This window comes from Lipophrys pholis, assembly GCF_963383615.2.
Source record: "Lipophrys pholis genome assembly, chromosome: 5".
NCBI lineage: Eukaryota > Metazoa > Chordata > Actinopteri > Blenniiformes > Blenniidae > Lipophrys > Lipophrys pholis.
The window spans coordinates 22623996-22646926 of NC_137628.1; the positions used below are offsets into that span (position 1 = coordinate 22623996).

The following is a 22931-nucleotide window of genomic DNA, read 5'->3' on the forward strand; positions in this document are numbered from 1 at the left end:
TATCAAATACAGCAACCAAAACGCCCAAGTTCAACCAGAAGCCACGCTCCTAATTCTCACCAGCCAATCATAGGCTTCCTGCATATAGTCCAACCAATCAGCAACGGAGTAGGCGGGTCACTAGAACTGTTGCTAGGGTATGTCTCTCACGACTTTGGCACACTGTAGCCAATCCAATGTCACTGTTGGACGTTCAGCCACGTCACTGGTTGGATCTCCACCACACAGCCCACCCACACGCTTTTCCTATTGGCCAGACGCGCCGTCAGCAATGTCAGTGAGTTTTAGTTAGGCGCTGTTGATGCTGTAGTTTGGAGTCACCAAGACTCAGAAGTGAACATAGCAGCGCTACATACGCCGCTCCTAAGCTGTTTTTATATTTCCATTCCATTATTTTATGACTCCTACGCCCGTGTACATACACTCTTTTTATTTTTATAGCGAGACAACAACGAGATGGAACTTAATTCTCTCTTGATTCTGCTGGAGGCTGCAGAGTACTTGGAAAGAAGAGACAGAGGTATTTTGCAGCCACACTTGACAAGTTGACAGCGTTTATGCGATAAAGCTTATTCTGTGAACGAGAGACTGTGACGACAGCTATAACTTCATATTCTGCTCCTTTGGTAGGTTTTTTTTTTTTTTTTTTTTTTTTTTTTTTTTAACGTGCCCTGCCATAGTGCAGGTATGATGTCACTTTAGTAGACAATGGGACCAGGCGATGGGTGCAAACTGGACCCGCGCTGGAGAAATAACAACAGTTGTAATTTATCGTGTAAAGTGTGTCACGTCTTTATAAAACCCCGATCGCTTCGTTTCCAAGCCAGATCACGTGTCGTATGTTGTCAGCGACGCACTATAATGTTGTTGTTGTTTTTTTTAAGAAACGAGTAAACAAGAGTGACATTGAGAACGTCAGTCCGGTGTCTTTAGTGTCTTCATGGTCATGTAATGTTAATTGAGAAGAAATAAAGATGTAGCAGAGGCTAAAACAATGCTGTGCAGATGCATTGGGATCGATTGCGTCCACGATCGATCACGTTTTGTTTGACTTGAATTGTCATTCAGCCTCTGTAGCTATGTAATACCTCATTGCGAACCTGTTTTTTTTTTTGTTTGTTTGTTTTTTTGCAGACTGTGCAATACATTAACATTAATTTCTTTTCATAATTTTAAATTCTTCTTCTTTTTTTGCTTTCTGTGTCTATAGAGGCAGAACACGGTTATGCGTCTGTTTTACCATACAGCAGCGACTTTTCCCGAAAGAAAACGAAAGCCACGCCAATTTCCAGAAAAGCTCAGAACAATAGGTAAATATCATTCTTACTTTTTTTTTTTTTTTGTACGTGTCCATGTCAATTTTACTGAAACACATGCACACCGATGGTAGGACGGAGTTCATGCACCCTGCCATCATGCTGCTGCTGCTTCTGCTTCTGCTGCTGGGCTGGGCTCTCTCTGTTTTGGTTTCTCCAATAAACAGTGCCACGCGTACACTGTCAACTCTCTCTCTCTCTCTCTCTCTCTCTCTCTCTCTCTCTCTCTCTCTCTCTCTCTCTCTCTCTCTCTCTCTCTCTCTCTCTCTCTCGCTCTCTCTCTTTTCATGTGATCATCGTGTTTTTGCTTGGTGTGTCCACTGCTTAATAAAGGGCTCTTTGAAATGGGTTCACACACACACACTCATGCCCCCCCCCCCCCCCCCCCCCCCCCCCCCCCCTACACACACACACACACACACACACACACAAAGTTTGTGAACATTTTGTTATTATTGCACATCAATTCTTATGATCGAAACATTTCTTTAAAGTGTCTTCTGTGTTTAAATTCCATCTGGCCTCCCTTTGACCCCAATCATCCTGCCACAAGCAGTAAGATTATAAAGCAAGGCAGAATTATATTGCATTAGTAGTGAACACAGCTTTCAGTTTCACTTCAGGCCTCCTGGTGTTTTCAGACCAGTTGACCTAGTGATTAAAAGGAATTCAAGAATCAGCTGCTTACATTTGATGATTATGTCTAAAGTAGTGGTATTTCTATCATTCCTACAGCAGGCAAATGTCTTCACGATTGCTTGTCGATTTTTTAGGTGAATGAAAGTAATTTTAATAAAAGTCTCGAGTGAAGAAGTGGCATTGCAGACAGTTCATTCAAATCAACCCACCCACCCTAAGTAAATCATAACATGGGGGTGTCATATTAGGACTGACCAAACTTAAGTCTCCTATTGACATTTATATTTTCATTGACGTATAACCACCTGAGTTTGAGTGCATTTTTGAGTCCTGAGTTTGCACAGTAGCCAAACTAAATGATAGACAAAGCAATCACTTTAGGGAGTGGCTTTTGTAATAGTTTAAGTAGCTTGGATGTGAAAATATTTAGTTGATTATAATGTGACATTTTATGGTTAGATGCCACTAAATTGTTTGTTCACAGGAAAGATATTAACACACTATTCTAATTCAAGTTTTTGATAGTTTAAACACCCTTGTGCCAAAATAGACAGGCCTTTGTCAGTCTGGACTGAAAGTGGAATGGCCAATGATTGAATCGATACGGGACACACCCGCAGCAGGCATCTGTGGAGACGTTTGGCTATATGTAAAGGCTCAATGTAAATTTTCACTGTGTTATTTTGTCCAGGTGTGTGAGACTGTGCTCTTTAACAGTGTGTCATTTACAATATATCTCTTGTTTTATGAAGGTGATTCACCTGAGCATGTGATTTACCTATAATAAGAAAAGAGCTTTGCTGGATAATAATACATGAATGAAGTATAGTGGGGAAATCATTCTCCTGTTGTGAGAGTTACATCACTGCTCGTAGAGCATGTTAAAAAAAGAAAAAAAAGAAAAAGGAGCATTGCTCTTCAATTACACCCCTTTTTTTTCCTGTGTAATATTGTCGGTTGCTTGACACACAGATAAGAATGTGGTCCCTTCCACATTCTTTTGGTCCAGTGTAACACACTCGTACAGTGTGTGTTTGTGTGGATGTGGCAGGCGGGTGTGGCGGCAGAAATAGACACCTACACCCCGTGACAGAGTGCAGCCCACCGGGGCTTCATGCGCCAGGCCCTCGTTTTCCCTCCTTTTTTCTTTAGACTGCACCGAGGGTAAATTCCCCAATTCCCTTTATGCTCTCCTCCAGCTTTTTTAAGCATCAACAGGATGCTTGGTGGTGGTGGTGGTGTGTGTGTGTGTGTGTGTGTGTGTGTGTGTGTGTGTGTGTGGGGGGGGGGGGGGGGGGGGGTTAGCAAAGTAAAAACATTTCTTCATGTTTGAACTGAAACTGAAGCTGGCAGTGAGTCATAAAGCACAATGTGTATATTGTATAGCTAGTAACTGCCACTATAATGTTTGATATCGTACATATAGGTCACGTGTGTGTGTGTGGGGGGGGGGGATGAAACATCTATTTATGCACATAGTGAAGAAACGACAGGTTGTTTTTTTTTTTTGTGGGCTGCTGTTTGAAATAATTATTCCCCCAAAAAACTGTATTTTTATTGGAAAAGATGTTCGTTCTTCGGTTGTTTTGCATACGACACATGAAATTAAAATATAAATAGCACAGACAAAAAGAAACACTGCGCTTCACTTCTTCTATGCCCTTGAATCCTTCCGTGCAACTGTGGGAAAACAAACCTGGGATGCGCTGAGGCTGAGCTCCGGCACTGTGACGTCCCATATAGAAAGGGATATAAAGCTATTAGTATAGACCTTTGATTATTAGGGGGCGAGTTTATTACAGTGGAGCACAGAGCCCTTTGCATGTCACACCTTGCTTTTACATTACATATAAAGGTGTGTGTGTGTGTGTGTGCGTGTGTGTGTGTGTGTGTGTGTGTGCTTGTGCATGTGTGTTAATCTGCTGTTATTACAGGTCTGAGAGCGAATCTCTGAATGATTTCCCGGTCGTGCCCTGTGCTTTGACTGGGACTTTTCCCCTCTCCATTCCAGCCATTTGAATGGCACAACTTCCTTCGCCAAGGGCGTGAAGCTGTTCCGTCGGCCTTTCAGATCGGGTTATTAGTAGCGGTGCAACATCCTGCACTCCCGCTGGGCCGATGTTTGTGCAGACGGCCGACCCTAGCCCTTCTTTGGTGCAGTGATCAGTGTCGCCGTGCAGGATGCATCCTCGGCACAGCTGTGGGAACTGCTGCCGCACGAGCACAAGGGCGCTTTCGACAGTGGAAAATCTGAAAAGGCTTGTTGTCAGTCTGGCCCTTTGTTTGTTGGCCGCTTTTTTTTTTTTTTTTTGTTGTTTTTATTGCCGCGGTATCCATGACGGTCTCATGAACAGAGGGCCTGTTTCAGATGGACTGTGGTGCCCTTCGTGCTCCCGGCTGTGCATCATAATAGGGGGCTCTCCTTGGAATAGCCCACATGCTGAGGAATTCTGCACAATATAGGCCTTCCAGACGTCTGAGTGTGTTTTTTATCCCGGGTCTGTGCCGCTGTTCAGCCAGCATGTAGTGCAATGTGCTCCTGCTGTTTGTACGCGCACAGGGCAAACGAGGACGCGAGGGGTTTTGTGCAGTGTCACAGATACTGCTCTCTCTCTCTGCCTTTCTCTCTCTCTCTCTCTCGCTCTCTTTCTGTCTGTGTCTATCTCCCTCTATTTCAAGGCTGTTTTTGACCTCATCTGTGTGCTTTTTTTTTTTTTGACAACGCGTCACACAGTAGAGACTTTAAAAAGTCAAACTCCATTCATCACACGTTCCCAAAATATGCAGCCAAGCCCCTGCATGCTGGTGTCCTCAATCCACCCCACTGAATCGATTGAATATGCAGCAGAGCGAGCTTGTTTCAGAGCATTATGAAACTGCATTTCTAACATGAAATTTTAATGCGTAGGAATTCCAGATTTCAGAAAGCCCTCCAGCCACCTGAAGGCAGACAGGGAAGAGGAATCAAAGATCTCTCTTTGATCTTTTGACATATTTCTTTGTCTGATTGTTTCTCAGATCTGCTACTTTGCATTTACATCCAAACTTTTGAGATCAAAACCAACTTCCTAGCCAAGTTTCCCCCCGTGACGCTGAAGCTGAACCCTCATGTCACACGGGATGGGAAGTTTTAGTAGTATTTTTAAGCATCTCGACACTCATCTTTTTCCTTTTGTCATTGCAGATCAACACACAATGAGCTGGAGAAACACAGGTAGGAAGAGAATCTTCTGCTCCGCGTTCTTGTCTGTCTTTTATGTGTCTCGGATTTCTCTGCATTGTCTTTGAACGTACAAAGGGAAGGAGTCCCAGCTGCAAGTAAATGTCAGATAATTTTACAATCCCTCAAAAACACAGAGCTCAGCAGAATCGGATCAGAGGTCATGTTCAAAGACTCCGAGATGTAATCAATTAATCCCTCGTGCCTCAAAACGGGATAATAAGCTGATTTCAAAGAGCACCTTCACTTCGATTAGATCGGTCTCACTTTCACAGATGAACTTCATTTCCTTGTATGGATGGGGAATCCTTTCAGTAATGTGATAATCCTGCCCCGGCTGACTGAGGCGCGGTGAATCCAAGCCTACAGATAGTACTCTACTACTCCCAGCATGCACCGCTCTATCGGCCATGAATATTTTTTGTTTTTCCTTCTTCGATGCCCAGTAGTGACATTCTTGGTGTCATTCTTTTTTTTTTTTTAATGCACATGTATCGTCCACTGTTTTGACCTCAAGTTCTGGGTATGTAAACTAACACATTTAAATGAGTTAGCGCAACGTATTTCTCTGCATTGAGTTCCTGCTGTACTGTGAAAAACCTGCCTTGCACAAATCAGCTGATGTGTCAATCACCTCTGGCTGAAAAGGGTGTGTCAGGCTGCTTGTGCGTGACACACCGTCAGCCACGCCGAAGGTTCGGGGTTTGCCAGTCACATGTCTGGAAGTGAGTAATGGACGCGTGTGCTGCAAGGAGAAACAAGTAAGGGCATATTCCTCTCTGACCTGAGAGACACGGGAGGCCCCGGCTTATTAGACTGCAGGTGTTGAGACATGATGGTTACCTCATGTCCAACGCCGGGTGTGGTTGGTTACCGATGAAGTGACGTCCAGTCGAACTTGTCAAATGCCAGTAAAGACTTCCATAATCACGTTTACTCACTTCCTTTGTCATCAGTGTGGCCACATGTTTCTCAGAAATAGTTTTTCTGACATCCGCAACAAGCATCGTGATTCGTGACCAGCAATCTTACGTGTGAGTTCCTGTATTATTCACTGATGCCATGAAGTAACCTTTGATGAAAAAAAAACAAAGCTTCAAGCTCACTGTCATATTGCACCAACCTTTCTGACAAGTGGTGACTTAGTCCATATTTTTGGACCTTAATCATTCCTTTTTGTGATTACTCGTGACTGTATGGAAAAAAAATTCAATCTGCTCATTTGTGACGACAGACCGAACGGTGACAACATTACAACATAAAGACGTCCTTACTAGATCCTTGTCTGAACCCGCGCCTTCAAATTACCGGGTCATTACTCCAACATGCAGGTGTTAGCCATGACTATAGTGCAACCATTTTGCGTGGGGGCCTATGACGTGTATTACACATGCTCATCTGGCAATAAAAACTCTTATTAATTGCTTGGTAAACCTTGCTTAGAAATCAATCATTTAAACACAAATCTGGAGAAAACTGAAAGCAAATCCTGCTGAAGGGAATTTTGCCAACATCAGTCTATTGCTGATTCATCGGAGAACTCAAACGTTGTCCTGTCAAACCAGTTAAAGCATGAAACCCATTGGGAGCATATCTGCTTAAAGTTTCATCTCTCTTTCAATCTACGGCCACCTCAGTATCGCCGCCAAAGTCCTCCTCACGCCCTCAGATGACACGCCAGGGAGGTGCTGCTGTTTGAGCCCTGACTCACTGTCTTTGTTTGATCACGCGTTGTTTTGTGTTCATCGTCTCGCAGCACAGAGGAAAGCTTTGACTCGTAGACAGGTAGACGAGGTGACTGATGAACGTCTGTACGCTGGCTGGTTCAGTGAGAAGAGTTAAACATCACTTAAATCAAGTCATCTTGCAACCGTGCCGGGGTTTACTTACTCGTAACTGGAATTAGCAGGAGGATTTCCCCCCCAAATTTTTTCATCCCATATATTTGAGATTATCATGTAAATACTGAATGAAGTGAATTTGTAACATTATTTAAAACAACTCAAGGTTTATTTTTCTTTATATGTTCATGCTAAGTGAAAAGTTGGTATAATGGCTTGCACTCTGGCCTCACAGCCACCGCTGGAAGCTGATTATATATATATATATATATATATATATATATATATATATATATATATATATATATATATATATGGCAACGTGGTGCCAGGTTTTGCCCCGCCTGCATATTAGACTGATACAACTTGTGTTATCAACCAAGATAAAAACAAGTCAAGGTTTCAGGTGCTTGAATAATCAGAATGTTTGCAGAACATATTATTGATAGTCAGCTTATTAAAGGATTGATCGTCGTAGCCACATGACGAATGTGACAGTTTTGTAATGAAACGTTTATTTTTTTATTTTCATTTTCCCCTGGACAAGAAGCACCGGGTGCAGCTCGTGACCGTTTGCCTGCTCAGTGTCCCTCATGTCACCGGCTGCTTCCTTGGCAGACGCTCAGGAGTCACCCTGCATATATTTGCGTCCCGTTATCAGAGTAAGTTGTCTGCGGGGCGGGTGTGGAGACTCACGGGGTCGTCCGTCCTGGCACAGCCGGCTTATCTGCTGCAGTCCGAGTGTGGCCGTGACGGCTATGTTCAGACTATGTTCAGGATGACTCTGCTGCTCTCCACTATCTCTCAGCATTTTGCAGAGCACTGGCTTGTTTTTTTTCTTTGTGTGTGAAACCAACGCTTTGTGGTTGGACTCCCCTGGCATTGCTTCCTTCCCATTTATGACTTGTCATGATCACCCCCGTGACGACTTTTCGCGAAACGCGAAGCGTGTTTTGCATTCCCAACAGATCACCTGTTTACAGGAAATCTGAGTCCGGCCGCGTGAGGCCGTGCGTCTGGTTTGTCTGTGCTGCTTCCCTCAATTGATAGAAGGATTTACTGTTCTATTTTTATCGCTGCCACCCACGGCCACCGAGTGCTCTCGGTTTCATTTTTGAGATCACAGAGATTAAAGGAAGGCTCAAACTTTGCAGATTAGTCTCCACAAACAGTATTCTCTTACAGTATATATCCCCGCACAGATCATGTGCAGCAACTGTGCAGCACCTATTGAACTCAGCTTGAAAATGTACATGCGTCTCATGGACACAGGAGCAAGCACTCAGCTTGTCATGGTCTAATCTTCTCGCTAATTAAATTTACTCTCCCAGTGACTTCTACTCCCAGCTGTGATGGAAGACTTATTTGGCTTTGAGGAGCTCTATTCCCTCAAGTGAAGCCCGCCTCCGTGTGTGTGTGTGTGTGTGTGTGTGTGTGTGTGTGTGTGTGTGTGTGTGTGTGTGTGTGTGTGTGTGTGTGTGTGTGTGTGTGTGTGTGTGTGTGTGTGTGTGTGTGTGTGTGTGCCAGGCATCACATCACCAAGCTGTTTGAATTATAACAGCGTAATGGTCGGCGGGGAGGGTGGGGGTTCTCTCTCCACAGCCCGGTTACTTCACCCCTTTGCCTATATTCTCTTTGTCTCCCCTTTTCTCCGGAGACCACATCTGTTTTTTCTGTTATCTACTTTTTCTCCCCCCCTTCTCCTCATTCTTTCTCTGCTTTTAGCTGACGAGAACAGTCTGAGTCAGCACAAATGTGAGGTTGAAAGGAGGAGGAGTGCGCCCGCCCTTCTCACAGAAGGCCTTTATCACTCTGTATTGAGTGATAAAACTGGCTCTGTTTTTCCTCTTTTTTTGTGTGCAATTCATTCTTAACGTGACTGACTTTATATTGAAGTTAATCATGCATTTTATTGTGATTGTAAACTGTGCTGTGATCATGGACAAAGTCAAGGCTACATCCTGGTCTATATGCTGCTATTTAAAGAGAGTGTATTATGCTCTCTTTTAGACATTCTGGGTCTCCACGGGGGTCGTTTCTCCATGACGCAGAGTCGGGAAATAGGCAGTCTTTTCCACAGCACCTTTTTCTTAAACAAACAATTTTGCTCGTGTCTCTTTAAGCCACACATCTTTTGAAGCTCCTCCCTTCTGATTGGAGGAAGGCTGCTGATAGAAAACCACAGTAATGAGTCCTAAGACTAAGTTATCTCATCACAAACACCATGGTTTTTCTTAAAGGGCTTTTTTGTGTGTGTGTGTGATGCCTGAAATTACACTGGTGGTTAACCTTGACTTAAAAGTATGCAGCGTTTCATGCAAAGGCAATAAATAACCGTGTTATTCCTGTTGCCGATGACAGGATTTGGTATAGTCCTCATAACCATAAATGTTAGAAAGTTTATGTTATGTTCCGAAAATGCCACAAAAAGAGCTTTGGACCCATGTCCTCTTTACTTACGATGGCCCTTGTAAATTAACAGTAATATTGATGAACGCCAAATATTGAAAAGTTGCGTTATCTTGGAAGAAATGGGCAAACCCACACACTGCATTTGTTTGCTAATTCTACAGCCAGAAAGTCAAAATAAATAGAATTGTTATTTGATGTAAACTGTCAGCACTGACAACATCGCACTCCACAGAAAATGTCCAAAACAACAAAAGTGTCTGTTGCTTATAAAAACGTGGGACATTTCATCATTACTTTTCGCTCCAATTGAAGTGTGAAACTCACATGATGGCACATGTACTTCAATTCCTCAATTGTGACCCTGTCCATTTACACTGTCATTACGTTCTCAGAGTAATGAGGGTTGTAATGTACACGCTCTTCTTGTTAAAGCGCACGCCGATCGTGTTGTAATTTGTAGCGACTTGTCAATCGCAAACTTGAATCAGAGTTCACCAGAGGTCGTGCCGATGGAAAAGTCAGCTTATTGTCTCAAATAGATTGTCTGACTGAAAGTTTAGTTGTTTTTGTATTACTTAATAGATCATAAAATGCTCCTGAGAGGCAAAACGAAGAAAGTGTTCACAATTGTTCCTTCATGTAATAAGTTCAGTTAAATATTTCCCTTCTGATTGTAAGAATGAATGTCATCAGTGATAACGTACAACAAAATACCTTTGTCTTTAGTTCTATACATACCAAGAAACTGTGCAAAACACACATACATAGCCAATAAAATAAATCTCAGTAAAGTGGGGATATATAGGGTAGCCGCCACGCGCTCCAGCTCGCCGTTAATGAGTGCTTCAGTCATACGTTAATCGTACTTTCAAAACTTAATGGGAAAATATTGAGCATTTGTCTGAGGTGCTTATTCTAGTGATTGAAGTGATTGGGGGTCAGGGAGAAGGAAAGCAGGACTTGGGCCTAGTGTGTCTGAGTAGGAACAGATGAAGACATTCTCCAGCGTTGCTGAGGGGAGGGACGCCGGGCTGCGCAGGACGTGGCTGCTATGTGTGTCAGCCGGCTGCCTGAAATCCAGGTCAGCGGAATACACACATGTACACTGGAATGCAGAGTTAAGTAAGAGAGGCGATATGGTGGGGGGAGGGAGGGGGTAATAGAGAGGGGGGTTCACAAAACTAGCAGGCCGAGGATTGCTAAATCAGCTGCATATACTGTAGCATTGGGTGGAGCAGGGTAGTTTATATTCATAACTGACTGTTGTTTTTTTGATTATGCATCGTTTGATGGGATTGGAACTGCAGGCATTTTATCATCTTTCAATCTTTTTCCACCTCTTTCTTGTGCTCTTTAGTTATTTGTTTTTTTATAGCTTGCAGCAGCACTGTGTGAACATTTTGGCCGGTGAGTTGTTTACGTCATCACAGTACTACCCAAAAAGAAAAAAAAAGAATGTATAGGCAGGTAATGTATAGGCGCTTTCAGACTGCGTGAACTTTTCTTTACCCGTTACAACATTGGACGGGTGTTAATCTTTCAGGATGTGAAAGCTCAGGTTAGAGGAACTTTTACTCTCGACTAGATGCACACTGGATCCTACACAGAAAGTTAGTATGAGTTATCGCTTTGTTAAAAATCCAATGGAGACATTTGGTAAAAAAAAAAAAGGTTCAACCAATCCCCTCCTATAATGTGTCTCCACATTCAGACGAAAAAGCAAGTAAACTCACTGGCCTGATTTACAACTTCACAAGTAGAATTATGGGACATGAACGCAGCATTAGATAACAACACGGCAGCAAAGCGCAGACTTTTTGATGATTTGTGCCTCCAGATAGAAGATAAGTCGTTGCCAACATCTCAGTAAATATTCACCAAGATGCTTTATGGTACTTTATCTCATTAAATTGCAGTTGTGCAATTGATTCGATGGACAATTTTGTAAAATCAGTTACATCTAGTCCACAAAAAAAAGAAAAAAAGAAACAACCTCAAAATGCTAAAAATGCCTTCTCCAAACCTTCCAATGTCCCCACCTCTCTCCTGTAGGCCTGAGACTGGACTCCAAACCTTCTCTCAAGAAGTAAACAGCTCGACCTTTACAGTCTGAGGCCGTGTTAAAATGTTTATTCGTTTGACTGGATTCCTGTGTGTTAATCATTGACGAGGATCATTATAAAACCCCAGCTTGACGTGTCAGCTGGTCCGTCCAACATGTGCAATAGATGTACTTCTCGAGGCACACAGCGGATTGCAATTAATGTCCAGGTCTGTCATTTGACGTCGTCTTGAAATGATTCAGAGACGCGCGGGGACAACGTCCTCTGTTTTCAACCACCCCACCCCCCACCCCCACCCCACCCCACCCCCAGCTCGCTCACACGCTCTCCTCTTTAAATTATGTTTGACATCTGTTTTTCTGGCAACACCACCGTAAGCTGTCTGCACTGAGGAAGGGATTTTGTAATGATCCGAGCTCACACAGGGATCGTTTCAGTACACAAAAACAATCGAATGAATCTAATTACTAGGCATTCCCAAACATGCCTCGTGGAAAGTCCAGTCTTGTTTTTGCAGAAACTACTACTACGAGGGAGCAGCCCATTAATTCTAAAACTTCCTGTTGTTCACCTTAAAGGCACGCAGCGCCTTTTCTTCCGTGTAATTCTACGAGCAGTGACGTGGCCTCCCTCTGCCTGTGGTGCGTTCAGGTTTCTGTTTGGCCGCTTTGCGTGAGAAAGCAGAGTCATGTGACAACAAGCTCCTTGTTCCTGCCGTCAGAAGAACGTGTTTATGGGGGACTTGTATCCGTCTGTCTCGCCTTTCAGTTGTCACTGCACACACTGGGTGGGCGCGGCGTCCTCCACGATAGAAGACAAACAGCGCTCGTCCCAGACGACTGACATTTCCTATCAGTGTGATAAAAGCGTCTCGTGGCTCCCTCGGCTTGTATTGTTTCTCTCGCTGGCGTGGGCAGCGTGGTGAGCCACTCTGCCAGTTTCACATGAGCCCACTTCAACGCCGTCTTAGTTTTCTAACGTCTTGTTGATCTCTGGTAAATGTAATCATGTTCAAGTCAGGCCTGGAGGGTGACAGGGAAATGATGAAGGCTTGCTGAAAGGTTTCGTGTGTGTGTGTGTGTGTGTGTGTGTGTGTGTGTGTGTGTGTGTGTGTGTGTGTGTGTGTGTGTGTGTGTGTGTGTGTGTGTGTGTGTGTGTGTGGTGTTTATCAGCTGGCGCCTGGGTCGAGTCCCTCACCACCTCAATCTTCCCTCCATCTGCTCTGTGCTCCTGAGGAACCTGCCAGCCAGATGTGGAGTGACTCCACTGGCAACCTCAAATCCCAGCACCTCACTGCACTCATCTCCCCCACACGCAACACAGCCCCCCCCCACACACACACACTTTCACCGCAACTCCAGAGACGAGCTCGGTACATTAAAAAATATATAAATCACGAAAAGAAGTAACTTTTAGACTGTGATTCAAACATTTGTTAAAACCCTCTGTGTTTGTTTTCCACAAGTCAGCATTTATTTCAGAAAAACACACATCATTTATGACAATAATAGATAGAAACCCAGAAGAAAACACACAAAGGAGGAAGTGGAAAACACCAAAGTTCAGTCCAACTGCCTGAAAAAAAAAATTTTTTTTTTTTTTGCTGGTGCAGCAGTACCACCAGAGGACAACCCTACAGTGTAAACAAAACCTCGAAGAGCAGACGCGTACGAGGCTGCTTTGCTACGTGACATGGAAGCAGGATCCTGAGGGAGCTCGCAGCCTTTGGATGGAGGAAGTGGCTGCAGAGTCCAGCAGAAACTCATATAAACACAACACTCCCTCATGACGTGCTGAGTCGTCCTCCATCGTCTCGAAGGATTCCACTTTGTTGTCCAGCCAGCTGGGTGGAGGAAGCAGTCGATCTGCGACAGAAACTATAGGATAGGATATCTAACTACTCGCTACACTTTCGGCCTCTTCACACAGTTTAGCGCTTCCAGATCGATCCATGTGGCAGAAACTACCACCAACATACTGTACATATTCACCCATGCATGTTCGACAAATATTTACTAATTAAATCGTGCTGTGGGACATTTGCATTTTCAACTTTGTGTATGTTGGGACCTCATTATTTCTGCAAATATGCACTTAGACCGTCTTACAGGTCTTAAACAAAACAAAACTACAGGCTTCAAATAACTTCCTGAACCTTGTGATCTGGAAGAAAACTGTACACGCACGCTGGGTTTGTTGTTGCTGCACTCTTCCCAGATCTCTGTAGTTTACCTGGTGAGCGCAAACCTTATTATTACTGGTAAGAGTGATGGCCGGCGCTGGAAAACCAACATCCAACTTGTAATGGCCTGGAATTATCCCTTAAGCCTTTAAAAACACAGTTTTGATCCTCTTTATTTTGCAGACGTCAAATGACAAACCCCGCAGTTCGATTCATGACATTTTGAGATTAAATTATCACATTATCGTGCCGGGTGAAGGCTCGAGCGCACGAGGCAGTGCTTCCTGATTTCTTGCAGGCTCAAGTCCAAACAACACCCCGAGGCGTGGTGTCGCATTTACTTTCTGTTACACTTACACCCAACTGGAGCGAATTCCCGTGGCAGCTCTGGTAAGTGAGGGGGAACATTGCGGTGGTGTTCCTGATGACCTCTGACCTTGGCTTAGCAGGTTTGGCTCAGTGCCAGACAAGCCACTGGGCCCTGTGCGTATGGGTCGAGGAATGTGCTGGGCTGCAGCGAGGTCATTAAGCAGTGCAGCGAATGAGGGCTGAAGGCCCGTTGTTTGCACTAGCTCGTCTCCCGAGGCCCTCGTATGGAGGCGCTCTGGGACTCACGGCGGCCTCCAGCTTGTGAGTGTCATTGCCACCTCTCTTCTGTGGGGGAGGAACACATTAATAGCCTGGCAGATGCACACATGCCCCTACAGATACAGATGGGTAGCAAAACAAGATAATTCACGCTTGTTCTCCTCTAAAGGAGACTGTGTGTAATCAGGTCTGTGAGAAAGGCCCGATCTGTGCTCAGCAACCTTGTAAGTCAGCAGTTTAAAAAAGCTTATTCTACTTTCAGCAGCGTGCAGCTTTCTGAGCAAAAGTTCCCTTTTTCTCTCTCTCTCTCTCTCTCTCTCTCCTCTTTGGTCTTGGCTTTGTTTTGGCACTGAGCCCTTGATGGGGGGGAGGGTGGAGGGGGCAGAGATCAGACACAAATCATCCCGTGGTACTAAGCACGTGAGAACAGTCAGGTGGGGGATTTCTCTGCACACTCTGTGATTCCCGAACAAATCGAGCTGCAGAGTCACGATTTGAGTCCTCGACTGCAGAGGAAAACACAACGGTCTCTGTTAGCTTTTAGAGATGCAACTTTTCAGTATTTAAAATGCTGCTGCGACAGCCTCGTCTTGATGGTGGACACATGGAAAACAACAGTGTTTGGAGTATAAAAACTATCTTCAGTGGCAACAAATAACTCCTGGCTTCTACGCGGTGTTCTGTAATGTAGTGTAAACGGCATCCCACGTGACCCCTGGACCAACAGTGTCACACAGTTCACGACGGGAATGTCAAAGACCGTCCTTATTTTCAAACCAGACAAATTGGAAAATGCGATTTGATTCAGAACCACGTGGACCAGGCGCTGCACACCGTCTGCTCCCCGTCCCGCACTCCGCATCCGCGCTCAAGCGGTGCCACACCATGCATGGCTGTTTCAGGCAATCTGATAAACATTGCGTGACCAGGACTTGGCTTAGGAATAACAAACGTGAGAGAGGGAGGGTCCTCACCCTGCTCCAAATTGGCTATGAGCTCTTGAAGGGAAAAAAAATAGCGAGCGGGTCTCGTGGCGGGCGAACACATGGTGCAGTGAGGGAGCTGTCAGGAACACACCGCGGGGGTGAGATAGGTCCGGTTGTACTGATATACATCAGAAACATGCATTTTGTTGGACAAAGACATTGTCGGGTTGACAGGGGTTTATGTGTCACACACTGTTTCATGGAGTCATGTTGTCTCGCGGGCTGATGAAAGTGCAGATACTCCAAAGAGGAAATGTAATTCACAGTGGAATAGAGGCAGCTGAGTTTGAGATAATAGATTTCACCTGAACAAATACAGCTGTCGAAACACTGCGGAATGTTTTTATTAATGCAGTTTAAGACTTTTTATGGTTTATGCAAATTGATTTTAAATCTCAAGATTGTAACTCTTTCAAAAACAAAACACCGACAGAACATTCGGCCATCATTGGGCATTCTTAGTGCAGTAAAAAGTAAAGCTCTGGTGTGTTATGTTATGTTGTATCCATCCATCCTTCTTTTCCCGCTTCATCCAACAGCGGGGAGCAGACTAACTGGGCGGAAATACGGTACATCCTGGACATGAAAGCAGTTCATCACAGATATTGAAGACCTTGTAAGCTCAGTTTGCATGTCATCATATATACCTGATTTCTCTCACTTCGGAGAATACATTTCTGTCTTGTGTTCATCTTGTCCTGTGTTCGAGCATATATGTGGAGCCTGAGGTGAATCGGTCAGTCCAAAACAGCCGAGATTCCTTGAGTTGGGAGGAGAGCAGTCGGGCAGAGTATTTGGGAAACGCCTTGTTTTTGTTTTTCGTTACAAGAAAGAGGGAAGGGGGTTGGGTGGGGTGCAAGATGGTTGCCCATTGGCTCAAGTTACCCTTTGGATGATGTGTGTGGAGCACTGCCTCGCGCAGCTGAGCACACTGCACTCAATGAGCCCTTTTTTCAAACCCGAGAGAAAGTCATCCGCTCGCTCGCTCGGACCCCACTCCCTTCCAAAAAAACACCCCTCCTCCTCCTCCTCCTTCCCACCAGCTCCGCTTCAGACCCCTTGCTCCTTCCTGCCCGCTTCCCCTGGCTGCGGACCAAGTGCTTCATGTGGCTCAGACTGGGGCAGGTTGGAGGTGGCCCCCACCCCTGTCCTCAGAAGACACTTGTTTTCCAGCGGGATGAGGGTGTGTTAGTGTTGGCAGGGTGGAGCAAAGGGTTGAGGGGGTTCAGCAGGGCGGGGGGGGGGGGGGGGGGGGGGGGGGGGGGGGGGCAGGTGTAATTGCCCCCTGGGGGAAGAGGAAATAAAAGAATGAGAGCACTTTCACACGCCCTTTTTTTATTTTTTTCGTGGAACACTGACACACACCTGTTGAAAGCAGGGAGATTGTTCAAAGCGGGTTCATCTGTTTAATATCATTTTTTATCAGTGTAATTTCTTTTTGGAGCTATGACGAAATCCCCTAAGACTAACGATTCAATAATGATATAGACACCGGGACCATACTGGCCACCAGGCCTCTCGAGGTACCCCTAAATAAAACAGATGTGGCTATAGTGAGAGGGTCTTACTTCATGAGAAAAATACAGGTGACGCCCTTCCTGTAAAGGGAAAAGAAAAACAGGGCAAAGAGTGAGCCGTGTGTAAAGACTGCACATGTCTGTGGTCTCCTGTGAGCTCAGCCCTGCAGCCAACCCCCATAGAGCTTCATTTCTCTGATTAGGTTTATTGTGGTTGCAACGATGGCCGATGTAGACCTCGCATTGTTGGAGTTTGTTTACCGTTCAGCCGGAGTTAGCCAAAGGAACGGGAGAAAAAGGGGGAACGGCTCGCTCAGAACAAAGAGACGGTTCATGGACGAGCTTGACTAATGGCGGATTGAAAGGCTTTTATGAACAAATCTGAATGGAGCGAGGACAGAAAAGGGGATCTGCTGTTAAAAAGAAAAGAAAAGAAAAATGTCCCGAATAATGGCAGCCCTTTTAAAATAACATACACAGTATTCAGAGAAGGTCACTCCGAAGATTAACTTTGCCTTTCCTTGAACAGTTTTCTTGATCTCTCAAATAAACATCTTGACTTGTGATAGAGCGAAGTGCTGGGTGGAGAATCAGGCCTGTTGTCCTGTGGCGCTCTGGCAGGGATGCAGGGTTTTCTAGGGGTCATATTATGTGTCCTTATTGGTCCTGTTAGTCAGTAATGATTAGTGCACACCGTCATCACGAGACCGAGGACTCTCTTTGTTTAGAGAAGAGCAAGTTTGAGGGTTTTGTGAAGGAAGATCTGGAGAAACACAGCCACACAGCTGGCCTTGACATTATTGGACATTGGCAGTCTTTGCAATTGCAAAATTTTAAATAATGAAATCCCAACCCCACAATAGGCCTGGTAATGTATAATACATGAATAACAGTAGAAACGCATCCTTTATGAAGGCCTGCTTGTCTCTTGAGTGTGTCACATGTGGGCGTAGAATGAGAGCGGCCCTTGTTTATGAAGTCAAGACGCATAAACTGGATCTGAATGGTTTTATTTGCTATTGATAGTAAATTAGCAGTAACTGTCGCTCACTCGGCTATTTCTGCATCATTTTCAGTATGACCAGTTGATCTTGCCATCAGGACGAAGATTTAGGCCGATTGATTGAGATATTCTCCGTTTAACGTCCAACCTATGCATCCGGGGGACACTGTCATTTAGATTGGGTAAAAGAGTCACAGTGTTCGCATTTCATTCGATTCTGTGCAGCTCGCAGGCGTAGAGCATAATCTGCTGTTTGTTGTCGGCCTGTGCTCACTTTGAACATGTGAAACCGCAGGGAACACCAACCCCCCAGAACTCTTCAGAAAATGTCTCACGGTCAAGTTGAAAGTCACAAGTGAAACCAAACCTGCTGATCATCACCTCAGATCGGGCACATTTCCACTCATGTTTTTTTTTTTTTTTTTTTTGGGTGCAAGAGCAGAACAAAACAATAACCATACATGAAAAGCAGCGTGGGTTCCTGCCCTGTAGAGACACGTGGATAAGCTCCTCTCGGGCTGTTTGTGTCGGCGGCTCTCTCTCTCTCTCTCTCTCTCTCTCTCTCTCTCTCTCTCTCTCTCTCTCTCTCTCTCTCTCGCTCTCTCTCTCTCTCTCTCGCTCTCGCCGTCTTCTGGTTGGACGTGTGCTGACTCATCCTCCGTTTGTGTGCTTGCAGACGTGCCAAACTACGGCTCTACTTGGAGCAGTTGAAGAAGCTGGTGCCCTTGGGTCCAGACAGCACGAGACACACCACTCTGAGCTTGCTGAAAAGGGCCAAGATGCACATCAAGGTATTAAAAAAAAATCCCCAACCTCACGGCATGTCTCTTTGAAAAGATACACTTTAAAACTGCAATTTATTTATGTTCATTGCAGAGATTTGAAGCCAATATGAATGAAAAACTGAATATTTGAGCATTTTGCCATTCTGGTCAGGCAAAAGTAGAAATCTAACATCAATACATTGTCTAGAAAATTACAAATTACATCGATTCAGCAAAAAAAAAATCCCTTTGTGAAGTTTTCTCCTCCTTTTCAAGCCTCATGAGCACAAACTCAGGTTCAACTTCTCCCATGTCTCGCTTTTTTTTATACTTTAAGCGTTGCATTGTTTCCTAATCTTTCAATCGGAGGGGTTCAACGCCTGCCTTGGAAAAAAACAACAAAAAGAAAGAAATTCCAAGACGGAAGGGGGGGAAAGAAAAGCCTCACAATCGAGTCACCAGAGAGGAATATACACCAGATCTGGAGATTTGCACACAAAGACAAATTTTGTGTGGTTAGTTTGAGACCAACTGCTTCATGGTTCATGAACAGTTTCACTTCATGGACACGCAAGAGAGATCAAAAACAAACAAACACAGCAAAACACTAGATTTCAAAAATAAAAGGTGTGCAACGCGAGCCGTGTCGCTAGTACGCTGAACAAATCAGTCACAGTAGACTATTATTGGTCATTTTTCATCACTGCGGCAGGATTTCATGTCCTTTAGGACCCGCTGCACTGATCTTGCTGTTTACAAGCAGCAACAGTGTGGTTGGCTAGAAGCTCCAGACGAAGCCTGTTTTAACCCTTCATTTCCTGTTTATCATGCATGCCCTTTCTGCTCAGAAGATCTGCACTAATTCCCGTCACTGCGTCGAGTCTTCTCGTATCAGTGAGGCGATTCACCACCGAGAAACTCTCACATGGAACTGTGTGCAAACTTTCATCCCGCCCCGAGCCAAACTTCTTTTTTATGCAGTTTGTTCTTGTTTGTAGTTTGTGACCTGTAGTAGAGCGGTGGTTTGACTTCCTACCCAAAAAGTAATTCTTAGATTATTTTACTGGTTGAGTGATTGTAATTATAAATAAGAAAACAAGATGATTTTTCATAAACACCGTCGCTTGATAACATCAGAAACAGAGTCAGTATGATGCGACTCTAATCCAGAAACTAAAAAGTAGAAAACCATCCATAATTCTGCACTTACTCTATAGCTGGGACCATTTAATCTTCAGTAGGCAAGGCAAGGCAAGGCAAATGTATTTATAGAGCACAGGGCAATTCACAGTGCTTGACAAAGAAATAAAATGAATGAAATACAGAAAAAGACAGTTGCTCAGCACTCCCATTTCTCATCTTGTTTCATATATATAATTTGGGTCATCTGATCTGTGTTTAATCTCAAGTTGCATTGATTTTAACACTATTACTACGACTATTCCTGAACACAGTAACTGGATGTGCTGTTGTTCTTCAGCGGAAATGATTTTTATTCACTCAGTGGAATGAAAGTTTTTCAGTGAAGGTCATTCTTGATATTTGCCAGGTAGCAGCATTCTTATTACAAGATTACTCACATGAGTAACACAAGGTACTACTTTCTGTTGGGTCTTTTGTGTTCCTCCCCCACAATATTTGTTGTGGGTCCGTGTTAGAAATAGAAATAAAGTGAACTCTTTGAGGTTTTGGAAGGTTACTTCAATGAGAACCGATACAATAGTGACACGTCTGGAACAGGGAATGATACCAGTGTCTTTGCATGTGTGTGTCTGCAGAAGCTGGAAGAGCAGGACAGGAAGGCTTTAAATGTGAAGGAGCAGCTTCAGAGAGAGCACCGCTACCTCAAACGCCGACTGGAGCAGCTCTCCGTGTCGGGATCCGTGGAGCGCATCCGCACCGACAGCATGGGCTCCACCATCTCCACCGACTCGGAGCAAGGTACGCCCGGAAGGATCGGCCCTCAGCACAGACTTTGCCGTTTGTTAACGTCCAACGGCATTTCTGAGGTCAAGGCTTTGCCAAGCAGTTAAATTTAAATGAAATGTAGATTTCCTCTACATTTGATGCAAATAAGTAACGGCCAACGTATGGCTCTGGCTGAGATCGAGCCGGCTCACAGACAGATAGAGCAGTTTGGCCTTTTTTCAGCGGCAGCATGGTGATCCGATGATTAGACCGGCTTTGTTTGCGGGTGATGACCCCGTGTCAGGAGGTTAACGCCTCAGATTACAGATTTGTAAGTCTGTCTTGTAATGTTTCGCCACCGAAGGTGGGAGACTTCATCCAATGAGGTCCATTGAACCGAGGCAGATCGTGAACCGCAGCAACACCGTAAACATGGTAATCTGGTGTCATTGGAGGTCACAGCTAAGTTGTGTGCGAGAGCCTTAATCTCAAGACTGAAGGTGTGGGTATGTTTCATTTGCTGGCTGGTTAAACCGAGGTAAGAAAGTTTGCAGTTTGAGCTTCTTGTCGTCGTGAGGGATCTCCACGAGTGGCGGGTTGTGAGCCGCCACAGACACTGGTGCATTTTTGCCGTGGTCAGAGAGTGTGAATCTTGTTGAGCGTAAAGAGAAAATCTGCTGATCACCAGTGTCACACTCCCCTAAAACAGACTGTTGAAGTTCTAATCCTGGCTGAGGTAAACACACATGCAGTTGTTTATCAATGGACGGGGATTAGCCGTGGGAGCACAAAGATCTGCCTGTTTGCCGGCAGTTAATGGCCGCCTAAATCCAGGTTTAATCCGCGAGCGCAGCGGGCGCCCTAATGAATATTCCCACAGTTGGACGGAAATAAACAGTTTCTTCTCTTTGGTTTTGATTTAGACAACTACTGAAAAATAACGGTGCGTTTTCTTTTCCTCCGGCGCGCAGAGGTGGACATCGAGGGTATGGAGTTCACTCCCGGGGAGGCGGACAGCGTGGACAGCATCAGCGACGGCGAGGAGGAGGAGGACCACTACAGCCTCCAGAGCAGCTCCAGCGACACCAGCTACACGGCCACACATTCCCACAGACTGCAGCCGCACCACTGTTAGAGACGCCGCGCGGCCACCCATCTCTCGGGCCACCTTCCCCACCCACGCTTTCCGGTCCTCGCCCGGCCTTGCCCTCCTGATTTAAAATCGCCTACGTCACCCCGCGACCATCACACCAGTCCATGACGGCGGCGGTACAACTCTCACCTCATTCCTTCTTCGCCTTGCCACGAGAAGCACACGGCACTGAAATGAAATGAAATGCCACTCGAGCTTCCTGACCCACCCCCACGTCCCCCTGACCACTGACCCTACCTCGTCCTACTGTATCCTGCCTGAACCTGCCCCTCCTGACCCTCTAACTGCCCCTGCCCAGTGTCGCAGCAGGCTCAGAGAGCGCAGAGCACCGAGAGGTTTTTTATTAGGGAATTTTGTGGTGAAGTGAACGGCTTTGACTCGTTAATTGGTGCAACGTGTCCGTGTGCGTCTGCAGGAGAGAAGCATTAGGGGCTGCGCTAAAGAGGTCGAAAAAAACCCCCTGAGAATAGCAAGCAATAAAACACAGATAAGACGTTGCAGAAACGGTGCGCGAGGTGAAGCATTTCTGTTAGTTCTGCAATATGCAACGACGGGGACCTCGAAAGTTGATTTCGTCACACGGCATCTTCCTTTTACATAATAACATCGACAGGAGCAGCTATTGCAGATGTCAAGCTGGTTCTTTGAAATGTCTGACTGCTGGGAAATGACACTGCCGTAAAGGTGCAGTGTGTAAGATTCGCAGGCTTCATATATTTGTTCTGATTCTCCCATTCAGAGCATGAAGAAGAAGTCACGGAGATCAGGAAAGTCCCGCTAAAAAAAGTATAAGATCACTTTATAGCCCTGAACATTGTACGTTTTTTCGGGGGCTACACATGCCGTCCTGTTGAGAATGAGATGAGACGCGAGAGGAACCTGGAGAAACAGCAGACTGTTCACTCCCTGATTACTTATTGCCAGCCATACTTTTAAAACTTCTTTAACAGCATCTCTGCACATCTGCATTATTAAAGCCCCCCCCCCCCAAGAAAAAAAAAAAAAGAAAAGCTGTAGCGAAGAATGAAAATGTAAATAGATGTACAGTTACTGTCCAAAATCCTCGTGTCTCCCTCTGGTTGGGTCGCCTAACCACTACTCCACACTACTGACCACTACACTATACCACCCTATGGTGTGGATGGACTACTATGTCAAGTAAAAAAGACGAAAGGAATCGCCTCTCAGCTAAAACTCTACTCCGTAAAGACTGATTCCTTCTCAGTAGCGAATTGATGTAGCAATAAATACGATAGGCGGGTCCTTCCTCCGAGCGTTGAATCGATTCTCGTGGACCATGAGGTGTTACAGGAGACCTTTTTTTTTTTTTTTTTTTTTT

At 45.0% G+C, this 22931-nt stretch overlaps 1 protein-coding gene across 4 annotated transcripts; it reads left to right on the forward strand.

Annotated features, from left to right (window-relative positions):
* The first annotated feature begins 276 nt into the window (after positions 1-276).
* mxd4 (MAX dimerization protein 4) lies at positions 277-22568 on the forward strand. Of its 4 annotated transcripts, none has more exons than XM_080464651.1 (7): positions 277-520; positions 1211-1310; positions 5140-5169; positions 7564-7678; positions 18444-18558; positions 20310-20472; positions 21411-22568. In XM_080464651.1, exons 2-7 carry the CDS (start codon positions 1226-1228, stop codon positions 21572-21574), a joined length of 672 nt encoding a protein of 223 aa, XP_080320777.1. In that variant the 5' UTR covers positions 277-520; positions 1211-1225; the 3' UTR covers positions 21575-22568. The 4 variants fall into 4 exon arrangements, with proteins under 4 accessions (XP_080320777.1, XP_080320779.1, XP_080320780.1 ...); XM_080464652.1 differs by having other exon boundaries at positions 279-626; XM_080464653.1 differs by lacking the exon at positions 7564-7678.
* Positions 22569-22931: the final 363 nt, after the last annotated feature.